This window comes from Vespa mandarinia, chromosome 5 (genome assembly GCF_050613455.1).
Source record: "Vespa mandarinia isolate Hongniang chromosome 5, ASM5061345v1, whole genome shotgun sequence".
Lineage (NCBI taxonomy): Eukaryota > Metazoa > Arthropoda > Insecta > Hymenoptera > Vespidae > Vespa > Vespa mandarinia.
In genome coordinates this window covers 4,780,001-4,792,500 of record NC_140814.1, presented here as the reverse complement: position 1 = coordinate 4,792,500, position 12,500 = coordinate 4,780,001, and the positions used below count along the sequence as shown (strand labels likewise).

Here is a 12,500-nt window from a genome sequence, read left to right as displayed (position 1 = left end):
ATACGAGTAGGCACCGCGCGCACGTTACTAAGATCCTAGAAGCCCCGTAAAGAGACGACCGACGGGCTTAGGGGAAACCGATAGTGAAATGGCATGGCTAAGAGGCACGGGAAAGCTCGCTTAGTATGCATTGGACTTGCTAAGTCACTTTTTAGGCGATGCTCTTGAGAGCCGCCCTTTCTCGCCTATTAATTGACTCGCATACTTACCTACGTGTGTATATATATATATATATATATATACATTATACAGTGTACGTATGGTGAGAAGCAATAATAATCTATGTATTGATAAATATTCTTTAATTTTTCTTCTTCTTTTAATTCTTTCATCTCTTTTTTTCTTTTTTTTCTTTTTTTTCCTTTTTTTTTTTTTTTCTCGCGACGAATCTCTTTCGACGAAAGATAATTTTATTTATTCACGATTTTCTACTTCTTTCTTTTCATTTTTTATTTTTCTTCTTAAAAAAATTTTTTTTCTTTCTTTTTTTTTTCTTTTTTTTTTCTTTTTTTTTTTTTATCTTTTTAATTGTAATATATGATCGCCCGTTACAAGTTGATCTTCAAGCGAAAGTAATATATTTTTGGTATCGTATAAGTGGATATATGAGAGCAAAAAAAAATTTGCAATAATTCCGAACGAATACTTTTTTAATTATTTCAAAATTCATTATTGCTTTTCATTATACGAAAACCCATTCTTGTTATAACATTGCGAGATATTAATTGTTTAGAAAATTTTATTTTCGTCGATTGTTCTTCGATGTCTCGTCACAAAAGAAAATGAAAAAAAAGAAAAAAAGAAAAAAGAAAAGAAAAAAAAATAGTAAAAGAAAAGAGAAAGAAAAAACAATTAACGGGGAAAGAAAAAAGGAAAGGCACTATAGGTATATAATATCTCAAGTAAAATATTTCGTTTACTTCGCGACGTGTAATTTTTTCTACTGTCACGAAAACGAACGACCAATCGGATTCGCAAAAACGTTAAACCGTTTGACCGTGAAATTCGCAAAAGGGGAAGTAGCCCGGAAGCAGTTTCCGTCTATTGGACATCTACGATACTCGCGACTCTCGGTTGTCGATAAATCTCTGTTTATCCGTAAAGTAACAAGCAAACGGGTTTTGCCATTCCAACTATAACTCCCTCGAAATTCGAATTTTTCTCTTTGACCACCGTCGCAGCTGTTATGTAATTTATATTCTCGGTCGTATAATAAAAACGTCGAGAAATCGAATCGAGAAAGAAAAAGAGAGAGAGGGAGAGTGTGTGTGTGTGTGAGAGAGAGAGAGAGAGACAGAGACAGAGAGATCGAGATCAGAACTCTGAGGCTAACTTTAATTTCACATTGGAACGAGATAGTCGAAAATGAAGCGACTAAAATGCATGATTTCTCTTTTATCGGGTGTCGATCACGGCTGAGATCACGAACCATTTTCTTTTTCGTTTTTCTATTCTTTCCTACGAACGGGATTATCCAAATCGGAATTTAACGATCTTATTTAAATGGAAGCTATCATCATCGCGTGTCTATCGATTTGATTTTCTCACAGAAATGAGCAAGCTCATTGTGTTGTTTTACTTTCTTTTTTTTTTTTCCTTTTTTACAATTCATTTTATAAATATTTTTATTTTTTTATATTTTATTCTTTTTTATTTTTTTCTCCCCCCCCCCCCACCCTCGATATAAATCTTTTTTTTTTTTTTTAATTTATTTATTTATTCATTTTTTTTTTTATTCTTTTTTTTATTCCGTTCGTTTTCTCCTACCGTCCCCCTCCCCTCCTCGCTTCAATAAATTATTTTTTTACCGATCATTCGAATAAAGACGAATATCGATGTTTTAGCTTCGATTATAATATATTCCGATTGAGGAATGCAATTAAGAAAATGAATGCCGTGACGAAAATTAATGCTATGTAAAAAAAAAAAAAGAAAAAAAAAAAGAAAAAAAAAGAAGAAAAAGAAATTGATACTACTAACATTCCCAGCTATACGTAACAAACGTTGCTAAATAATCAATCAATCGCTTGCACACACTCACATAATGCAGAGAAAGAAAAAGAGAGCAGAATTATTCTTCTCTGTTCGTCGTTCGATTGGCCACAATCCCAATAATGTTTTTGTTATGAACTTATCATCCTTAGTTTTTTCGGGCTCGCCTTGTTTTTCTTTTTTTTTTTTGGACTTGTCTTCATTGTATCTCTATCATTTTTATCTTTTTCTTCTTTCTCTTTCATTTTTTTTCCCTTTTCTTTTCTTTTTATCTATCTTTCTATTCATTTATTTATTTTCTTTTCTTTTTTTCTGTCACTATTTTTTTTTTCATTTTTTTTTTTTTTTTATCTATCTTCGACGCTCCGTCATAAGTTTAACGTAAAGTAAAATTAAGGAACTGTGTTTGTTGCAACAAGAATGCAAAATTAGGAGGACGGTGGGCGTATTTGACAAAGTTCGCACTCGTTTCGATATCGTGTTTCTGAAGTAATGGAAAAAAAAGAAAAACGAAAATAATAAATAATAATAATAATAATAATAATAATAATAATAATAAAAGAAATGATAAAAAATCAAAACGCAAAGATAAATATTTGCGAGAACAAACTAGAGAGAAATAAAAACGATATCAATGAGAAAAAAAAGAGATCAAAGACTCGGAGAGTTCTTCGCTGCTACGAGTCTGGACGAGTTCTTACCTCGCGCGACATTTTTATTTATTTATTTATTTATTTATTTATTTATTTTTTTTTTATATAATAATATAAATTCATTATTCGAGATTAATAGTTATCAGAATGTCAAAGAGAAAGTTCATCGATTTTTCGTCTTCCCTCGGACGAGTTTTATCATTCTCATTTATCTGTGAAAAAAATAATAAACAAAACAAAAACAAAAAAAAAAAACAAAAATCACGTCAGACTAGACGATGAATTCAGAATACGTGTGCGGATTTTCTTTGTTACAAGCACAGTTCGTACAAAGTTAATTTTATCAAAAAGAAATCTAAGGAAAAGAGAAAAAGAAAACAAAATAAAAGAAAAGAAAGGGGAAAAAAAATTATATATATATATATAAAGGAAAAAATATTAAGAAAAAAAAAAAGGAAAAGAAAATAAATAATAAAGAGAGAGAGAGAGAGAGAGAGAGAAAAGAAAAGAAATCGTTCGATCGTCCGCGTTTTTATGGTCTTCTCTTCGTCTTCTCTTTCTAGAAGATAGTTAAGAGGAACGAAGAAGAGACAAATAAGAAAGAGAAAGAGAGACTGAGATTTCACTTATCTCGGCCTCTCGTGCCTTTTCTTGTGTTCGCAGTGACGTGCCAGACCGGCCTAAAAAGCTCGCAAATAAGGGCAAAAGCTCGCCTCGAGTTTCGACAAAGAGAGAAAAAGAAAAGAATAGAGGGAGAGTGAGAGAGAGAGAGAGAGACAGACAGACAGACAGACAGACAGACAGACAGATAGACAGATGGACAGACAGAGAAAGATATAGAAAAAGGCATGGGGAGAGTACAGCCAGGGATGATTAAGAATCAACGAACCAGGATTTGAAAGAAAAAGAGAGAGAGAGAAAGAGAGAGAAGCTTCTCCATTGCAACAAACACAGATCTCTTTCCTTAAATTCGAACATGAAAGAAAGAAAATAAAACAAAATAAATTAAAAAAAAAAAAAAAAAAAAATAATAAAAAAGAAAAAATGATGGAAAGAATGAACAAAAATGATACGAGGCAGCTTCCTTAAGAACACGACAACTTTAGAACACGATGTCTCGAGATATGCGTCTCATACTGTGCGACAAGATATCCTATTTGGCTTGAGAGAAAGAAAGAGAGAGAGCGAGAGAGAGAGAGAGAGAGAGAGAGAGAGAGAGAGAGAGAGAGAGAGAGAGAGAGGAACGAGTGCGAGCTTCATCGTATATATAAGGAAGACTTTTCTTTTATTCACGAGAGCGCACGATATCATCCACGAGTGTGTATAATATAAATATATATATATATATATATGATATATATATGTATATGTATATATATATATATATATATATATGTATATGTCATATAAATACACTTACACGTACACATAATACACGCGTGATGATACGCATGGCCGAGTATATACACGCGATAGGACGCGATAGTGCAATATTCATATATATATATATATATATATATATATATATATATATTTCTTATATTTTTTGCGAGTGAAGGAAGAAGAAAAAATACATGAAAAATAGAAAAATAAATCTCATCTACCTAGAAATACATTTTTCGCGAGTTAGAGCAATATGAGTATTCGATTTTTTTTTCTTTTTTTTTTTTTTTTTTTTTTTTTGATCGAAGATGAGAACCGATCGTATTTTTTTTTTTTTTTTTTTTTCTTTTTTTTTTATGTCTTCTTTTTCGTTTTTGTTTTTATTACGAATTTTGTCCATTCCCCATATACAAGGGGATCGGTGTATAAGAAAATGTGATAAGTATTATTTAATTAATGAATTTTATTTTTTTTTTCTCTCCTTCTTCTTTTTCTTTTTTTTTTTTTAACTTTCCTTTCTCCTTTACTATTGTTTCGAAATTTAATAATAATAATAATATTCAGGTTCTCATTTTCGAATGTTTTCCTTTCTTCTCCGGTCATTAGAATTAGATCTCGATAAGTGTGCAATAAGAAAATAAATTTCCTAATAAGACATATTCTTTTTTTTTTTTTTTTAGACGTAGAGAAACTAAGTAATAATAATTATTAGATAGAATAGTGATCGATAAAATACGCACGCGTTCGCGCGCGCGCAATACGATACGATACGATACGATACGATATGATATATATCAGGTATAGTAGAAAAATCGAATTAAGAGTAGAGCTCGTCGAAGTCTCTCAGAGCTTACGTAGGAAAAAAAAGAGAGAGAGAGAGAGAGAGAGAGAGAGAGAGATCCTTTTTATTTTTATACATAAAGTACCTCGTCAATATCCGAGAGAAAACGACGATGACGATGAAGAGAATTACTATGATTAATGAAAAATTAATGATCAGAAATCCGTGACAGTTGAGTCGTGGGAGATCTTTGATGATTCATTGAAAGGAAATGAAAAAAGTCAAGGGGGGAGAAAAAAAAACAAGAAAACTAACGAATCTTTACGATGTACATACGTATGTAAAAAAAATGAAAAGAAAAGAAAAGAAAATAAAAGAAAAATAAGAAGAAAAAATTGCAAGGCGTTTGTTAAAAAACAAAAACGAGAAGAAAGACAAAGGTAAAAAGAAAATGAAACGTCGTAATTTATACGGGTTTCTTTTTATTTTCTTTTTAATTTCTTTTTTCTTTTTTTCTTTCTTATTTTTTTTTTATTTTTATTTTTTTTTTTATTTTTTATTTTTTTTTTATTTTATTTTATTTTTTTTTTTTTTTTGATACTTAACTGCAATCTTTACTTTCGCGATTTAAAAATAAACATAAGACACAAGTAAAAATATATAGACATCGGGACACGTCGTAAAGATCGATAGATCTACAAAGGAGCATTCATCAACGTGATTTATCGCTACATATCGAAGAGGTTTCTCCGTTAAAAATACTCGCGATGTGCATGGCTGCATGTAGAATTTTAAATATATGTATATATATATATATATACATATACACATATATATATATGTGTGTGTGTATATGTGCGTGTGCGTGTATATATATATACATATGTGTGCGTTTGTTATATATATATATATCTTATAATTTCACATGGTAGTATACGCGTGTGCGGCGTTTTTCTTTGCCTTGTCTTTTCTTTTCTTTTTATTTTCCATTGTTTTTCTTTTTTCTTTTTTTTTTCCTTCACAAAAAAGAAAAAAAGAAAAAAGAAAAAACCTTTGGTTTCACTTTTCCACATAGGTTGATTTTTTTCTCTCATCATCACGATGGAAAGAAGAGATGATCCTTTTTATTTTCTTTCTTCCTTCCTCCCTTTAGTTTTTTGGGATTTAAGAAAAGGCGAAGAACTTAGCGGGGATGAAAATTAGCGAGGGTAAAAGAGCATGAGGTAGATAGAACAAAAGGGCCTGAGTTTTTTCGCCGTTATATTTTACGAGTAGAAAGTAGAAAGTAGTAGAGACCCTCTCGGATTTTGATGAGATAGAGATAGAGAGAGAGAGAGAGAGAGAGAGAGAGAGAGAGAGAGAGAGAGAGAGAGAGAGAGAAAAAGAAGTTTGTTTTTTCTTCTTTTATTATTATTATTATTATTATTATTATTTTTATTAATATCATTATCATCATTATTATCATTATCATTCATCATCATTCGTTCTTTTTCTTTCATTATATTTCGAGTGTGATGAATTTTTAAAAAAGGGAATTACTCCGAGAGCAATGGTTATATAGTTGACGAAATAGAAAGAGACATATATATGTATAGAGAAAGAGAGAGACAGAGAGAGAGAGAGAGAGAGAGAGAGAGAGAGAGAGAGAGAGAGAGAGAGAGAAAGAGAGAGAGAGAGAGAGAGAGAAAGTATGCCTATGGTATGTGCTTGTATGATGTGTGTATGTGTGCGAGAGAGAGAGAGAGAGAGAAGACGCTAGCTAAGCGAGTCGTGGTTTCGTCGAAGCTTTTAGTGACCAATGACACGCACTACTTTTGTCGCCATCACAGGGCATAAAGACAGAGGGCTAAAAATCAATTGAAAAATCGCAAAAAATGACGCAGGGCAAGGCATTGGCTGGGGGGCCAGGCGCGACGGGATGGATGCAGCAACGCGAGGCTGTTCCCGAATTTCCGCCGCTCCACGATTCTGCGGACTCTGATTCCGACCGAGAAAATGAAAAGCGACCGCGCGTCTAAAACGATCGATCGTTTTCTTCTCGACATCTTACGTATACGTACAGTACATACATAGGTATACAATATATACCGGTGATGAGTAAGAGAGAGAGAGAGAGAGAGAGAGAGAGAGAGAGAGAGAGAGAGAGAGAGAGAGAGAGAGAGAGAGAGCGAGAGAGATAAAGAGCGAGAAAGAGAGCGAGAAAGAAAGAAAGAAAGAAAGAAAGAAAGAAAGAGAGAGAGAGAGAGAGAGCGTGATGGAATGAAAGAAATATTTTGTCTGTTCCGTATGTGTGTTTGTTTGTGTGTAATTGTACGTGAATATGAATTAGAATGAAAGGAAGTGGATAGGGCTCGTGAAGAATATATATATATATATATATATATATATATACAAAAAAAAATAAAAAAAAAAAAAAAAATAAAAAAATTAAAAATCCAATGAAAACAAAAGAAAGAAAAGAAAAGAAATGAATAAAAATATATAACAAGAATAAGCGAATTAGTAAAATTGGTTAAGAGAGAAAAAAAGGAAAAGTATTGAAATATTATGTGAAATGAAAAAACGAATAGATATGTATTAACATGCGCACATAATCCTTCCTCCTTATCAACACACATACACACACAGACACCACAATTACGTACAGTTACTATTATCTGTTATACAAAGTCCGTAAAAAAAAAAAAAAAAAAAAGAAAGAAAGGAAAGAAAAACGCATGCATCTCCGAGGTACATTAAAAAGGATTAGAGAAAGAGAGAGAGAATGAATGAATGAATGAATGAATAAATGAATGAATGAATAATGAATGAATGAATAATGAATGAATGAATGAGTTTGCTGTTGATTGTTTTACATTGTTCCTAACGACACTCGATATTTTCTAATGATCTTAATTTAGGACCTTCGTTCTTGTTCATCCCTCTCCTCTATTTTTTTTTTTTTTTTTACATTTTTTTTTCTTCCCCTCTTTAAAGGATATTTTCAATCAATATTCACAATTTCAAGTTCTTTTAAATTTCGAATAATGGTTTTAATAATATAAGGATATATCGAGATCGATCGATCGAGCGGAAAACGCTTGTTAAGTTTTCACGCAATATATCTCTCACTCATGAAATTTCGTTCGATTTTCGAAAACATGCTTTTTTTTCCGCTTCGTCGAGCTCTCTCTCTGTCGCCGTAGTTCTTCTCTTCGTCTTGACGATTAACGAGCGAGATGTTGTTTATAATTAGAAAATATTGACGATAACGAAGAGATAATGTGAGTAATGGAAAACGCCAATTATTTGGCTTCCTTTCTTTCGAAAGACAATATGGCAATGTACAAACGCCCAGTTATAAAATGGATAGAAAGAAAAAGAGAAATAGAATGAACGAACGAACGAACGCACGAATGAATGAACGAATGTACGAATGAATGAATGAATGAATGAGAGAGATAGAGAAACGAGATTAAGAAAAAGATAAAGAGAACGAAGGAAACGATTATGAAATTGAAGAAGAAAAGCAAAAACAAACAATAAGATAAGATATAAAAAAAACTCTAAGGACGAAGATGATCGATTATTTTACACTTTTTACACATTTTCACTATATTTATATAAATACATACATACATACATACATATATGTATACGTATACATGAATAAGTATCGCTATGCCGTATACGAAGAACTTTTCGTAGAAAAGAAGAGAGAGAGAGAGAGAGAGAGAGAGAGAGAGAGAGAGAGAGAGAGAGAGAAAATTTATGTGCGAATGGAAAGGCCTAATGTTTTACAACTTTCTTCTTTTTTTTTTTTTTTTTTCCTAAACTCGTGTTAGCGAATTTCTTAAATCAATGCAATTTTGTAATTCGTCAATCCTAAATCCGCACGATTATTATTATTATTATTAATATTATTATTATTAATATTATTATTATTATTATTATTACTATTACTATTGTTTTTATTATCATCATTATTATTACTGCTAATACTGTAATTACTATTATTATTATTATTTTTATTATTATAATATAATTGTAATTGTACATTACTAATTTTACTAAATACTAATGTGTTTTTGAAGTACTTTATATCAATGGTTCTGAGTTCCAAATTTTTCTAAGTTTTCTAAGTTCAGAACTTTCAAAAGAAAAGGAGAGGATGAGTGAGTGAGTGAGTGAGTAAATGAGTGAGAGAGAGAGAGAGAGACAGAGAGAAGTATTCTAAGTTAGAGCAAGGAACGACCGATGCAATCGATGCACATAATTCTCTACTATTCGTTTCTATTTCGTTTCTCCATTTTCTCTTCCAATCTCCGGAAGAACGGCAAAGAAGAGGTAATGACGATCGCCGTTCTTTCATCCTTTTTTTATTTTCTTTTCTTTTTTTCCTCTCCCTCCCTCCCTCCCTCCCCTCCCCCTCTCTCTTTTTTTTCTCTTTCCATTTTTCTTTATTCCGATCGAGAGAGAAATAAAATTTCCACAGTGTACATGATTACGTGTACGGTGCAAAACGAGAACAAAAAAAAAAAAAAAAAGAACACGTTGTGCGTGCATGAGAGCAATATTTCGAGCGAATCGAAAAATTCGATCTATGTTTCTCCTATCTCTCTTAAGTTTTCTTCCCCCATTCTTTTCTTCTTTTTTTTTTGTTCTGGTGTTTTGTTTTGTTGTGTTGTGGACGGAACTTAATTAAAATTATCGTACGCTATTGGCATCTTTCTTTCTTTCTTTCTTCCCTTATTTCCTTCTTTCCTACTATTTCCTACTTTTTCATATTGAACGTGAGAGAGGTATAGATACATATATACATACATACATACATACATTTATTAATATATAATTTTACATACTGACACAAACATATACATACATGCACTATACTATTATGATAGAGAATAAAGATACATACACATATATATATGTGACATCTACTTCGGTAAAAAACGAGGGTAATGCGCGAAAATAAATTTTCGAAATAAATACGTTGAAATTTATATACCCTGTTAATTGGATTTTCATTATTTAATATGTATGTGTATTTGATTTTAATTGTTTATTTTTAATCGAATAATTATTTTAAGAAATTGTGGTTGCCGTACTGATGATTGCAAAGAACGCATATACTTTTGTTATATATATATATATATAAAACAGGTGATTTTTTCGCACGTTAATTAAATTTTGCAACAGAACAATATTATATAAATATTATTTCGTCGAGTTTGGTATGTTCGTTAAATTTGCATTTGCTTCATCGATCGAATAAATCTCTCTCTGAAATACGATCGATCGAATTATCGAACACAAACACACATATCTATATATGTATGTATGGAATGTATGTATGTATGTATGTATGCAGATAACTAACAATAAGGTAATCGAGTCATAGGACTATAAATCGTTTTTCCTTTTACATTTTATCAAACGAAGGAAAATACGATTTTTCTTTTTATTCTATTTTCCTCATCCTATATCTCTCTCTCTTCCTTTCTCTCTCTCTCTCTCTCTCTCTCTCTCTCTCTCTCTCTCTCTCTCTCTCTCTTTCTCTCTCTCCTCCCTCTTTTTTCTATTTCTCGAAGACCACACTGAATTCGACGCTATTTTCCTACCCACATGAATATGTTCGTCGATTGCACACACAGATACCTTCTTTCTATTCCTCATAGTTGATCATACGTACACGCCCCTAATAGGTATATATATATATATATATATATATATTTATTTATATACATACATATATATATATATATATATAATATGTATACGTAGATACACACGTATCTATATTAAAAAAAAAAAAAAAAAGAAAATAAAAAGTATATACATACATAAATACGTACATACATATATATATACATATTTACATATTCTATACTTTCGTATATCCGTACAACCAACTCGCATGTATCAAAGTGTCATTTCGATATTCGCTGAAAAAGTACAGAACAGAATACGGAATAAAATAGAAAAGAAAGAGGGGGAGAGAGAGAGAGAGAGAGAATGAGAGAATGAGAGAGAGAATGAGATATGGATGTAAAGATAATAGCTATTCAAAGAGAGAGAGAGAGAGAATGAAAAAGAGAGAGAGGGAGAGAGAGAGAGAGAGAGAGAGAGAGAGAGAGAGAGAGAGTTTGACCTTCCGATGTACGCGCGCACAAAAAGCAGTCGCTTGAAAAAGTTGTCCTTTGAAATAAATCTTTTGGATAATTTATATAGGATATATGAAGTTTTTGGGCAGAGACATACACGAGAGCACACACACGCACGTACTTACTATATATATATATATATATATATATATATATATGTTTTATGTGTATACGAGATCGAGATATATATGTAAATCGGAAGGAGAGTTGACCAAATTGTTAAAAAAAAAAAAAAAAAAAAAAAAAAAAAAAAAAAAAAAAGAGAGAATAGAAACGAACGAAAGAATCCCTTTCCCCCAAAAAATCCGCCCCCCGTTTCCCTCCAACAAAAAAAAAAAGAATAATACAAACAAAAACCAAAAAAAAAAAAAAAAAAAAAGACAACGAAACAGAACGAACATGTACGAAAATTAAGGGAAAAAAAAAATGTTTAAGGACGTGCCTCCTTCTCTCTGCATGTGAAACTTTTTCACGTCACTGCCAGATAGCGCGCGTACACGGCCGAATGCTGTTTGCTTTCAGGAGCTGTCGCCTTGAAATCCTTAGGAGAAATGCGCAAGAAGATTTTTGCAAAATCCGAATAAAAGAGAGTAAAAGAAAAAAAAAAAAAGAAAAGAAAAGAAAAGTGAAAAATGAAATGAATTACAAATAAAACAAAAAAAAAGAAAAAAAAGAAAAAAGATTTATTGTCGATAGGAAACGCAATAAAGAACGACGATGTCGTAAGAAAAGTCAAAAGCAAACCAAAAAAAGAAAAAGTAAAAAGTAAAAATTAAGAAAAGAAAAAAGAAGGAAGTAAGGAAAGAAAGAAAGAAAGAAAGAAAGAAAGAAAGAAAGAAAGAAATAATTACGAATAAATTATGAAATAATTACGAAAGAAAGAAGGTAATCCGATCACCTCACTATCTGTGATCCGATGCTCGTCACTTGTTGACGAGTTATACGATACTAAAATATTGATATATTAATTTATTAAGAAAGAGAAAGAGAGGGAGAGAGAGCGAGAGAGAGAGAGCGAGATAGAGAGAGAGAGAGAGAGAGAGAGAGAGAGAGAGAGAGAGAGAGAGAGAGAGAATGTGTAAAAGTATGCTCGGCTTGCTCGGAAGTGTTCGTTCGCGTTAATAATTTATCGTGGCGTAACAAATTGCGCCTGCGTTGGTGCGATAAATTTGTTAAAAAGAAAAAACAAAAAAAGAAAATAATAATTAGATAAAAAACGAAAACAAAATGAATTCGTTGAAACACCGTTAGGGATAAGACAATGTAGGCATTTTTATTATCGACAGAGCGTGATCGGTAAGTAAGAATACTGTTATGCGTTGATCCTCATGGAAACGCTTTAAGAAAAAAATTTCACCAAACGTTTTTTTTTTCATTTGTTTTTTTTTTTTTTTTTTTTCTTTCTTTCAAAAAGAAAAAGAAAAGTACTTCCATGGCTACTATTGATGCATTTGATTTGGTGCCGAGGAACGAAATTATTCTATTATCTAAATTATTCAACTTTCTCGCCTTTTCATTTTCTTTTTACTCGCTCTTTTTTTATTT

At 31.4% G+C, this 12,500-nt stretch overlaps 1 protein-coding gene across 8 annotated transcripts in view; it reads left to right on the top strand.

Annotated features, from left to right (window-relative positions):
- exd (PBX homeobox extradenticle) overlaps positions 1-12,500 on the top strand; it is a 56,057-nt gene that overhangs the window by 41,405 nt on the left and 2,152 nt on the right. For 3 of the 8 annotated variants that reach the window (XM_085657311.1, XM_085657310.1, XM_035866588.2), the window contains one exon: positions 6,693-8,170. The exons of 1 other annotated variant lie outside the window; for it this stretch is intronic. In XM_085657311.1, coding sequence (XP_085513437.1) covers positions 6,693-6,827 — 135 coding nt within the window. In that variant the 3' untranslated portion in view covers positions 6,828-8,170. Of the gene's footprint in view, positions 1-3,308; positions 3,938-6,638; positions 8,171-11,022; positions 11,047-11,477 lie in introns of those variants that run through there. 4 more of the 8 variants (XM_085657314.1, XM_085657315.1, XM_085657313.1 and 1 more) reach the window with 4 other exon arrangements.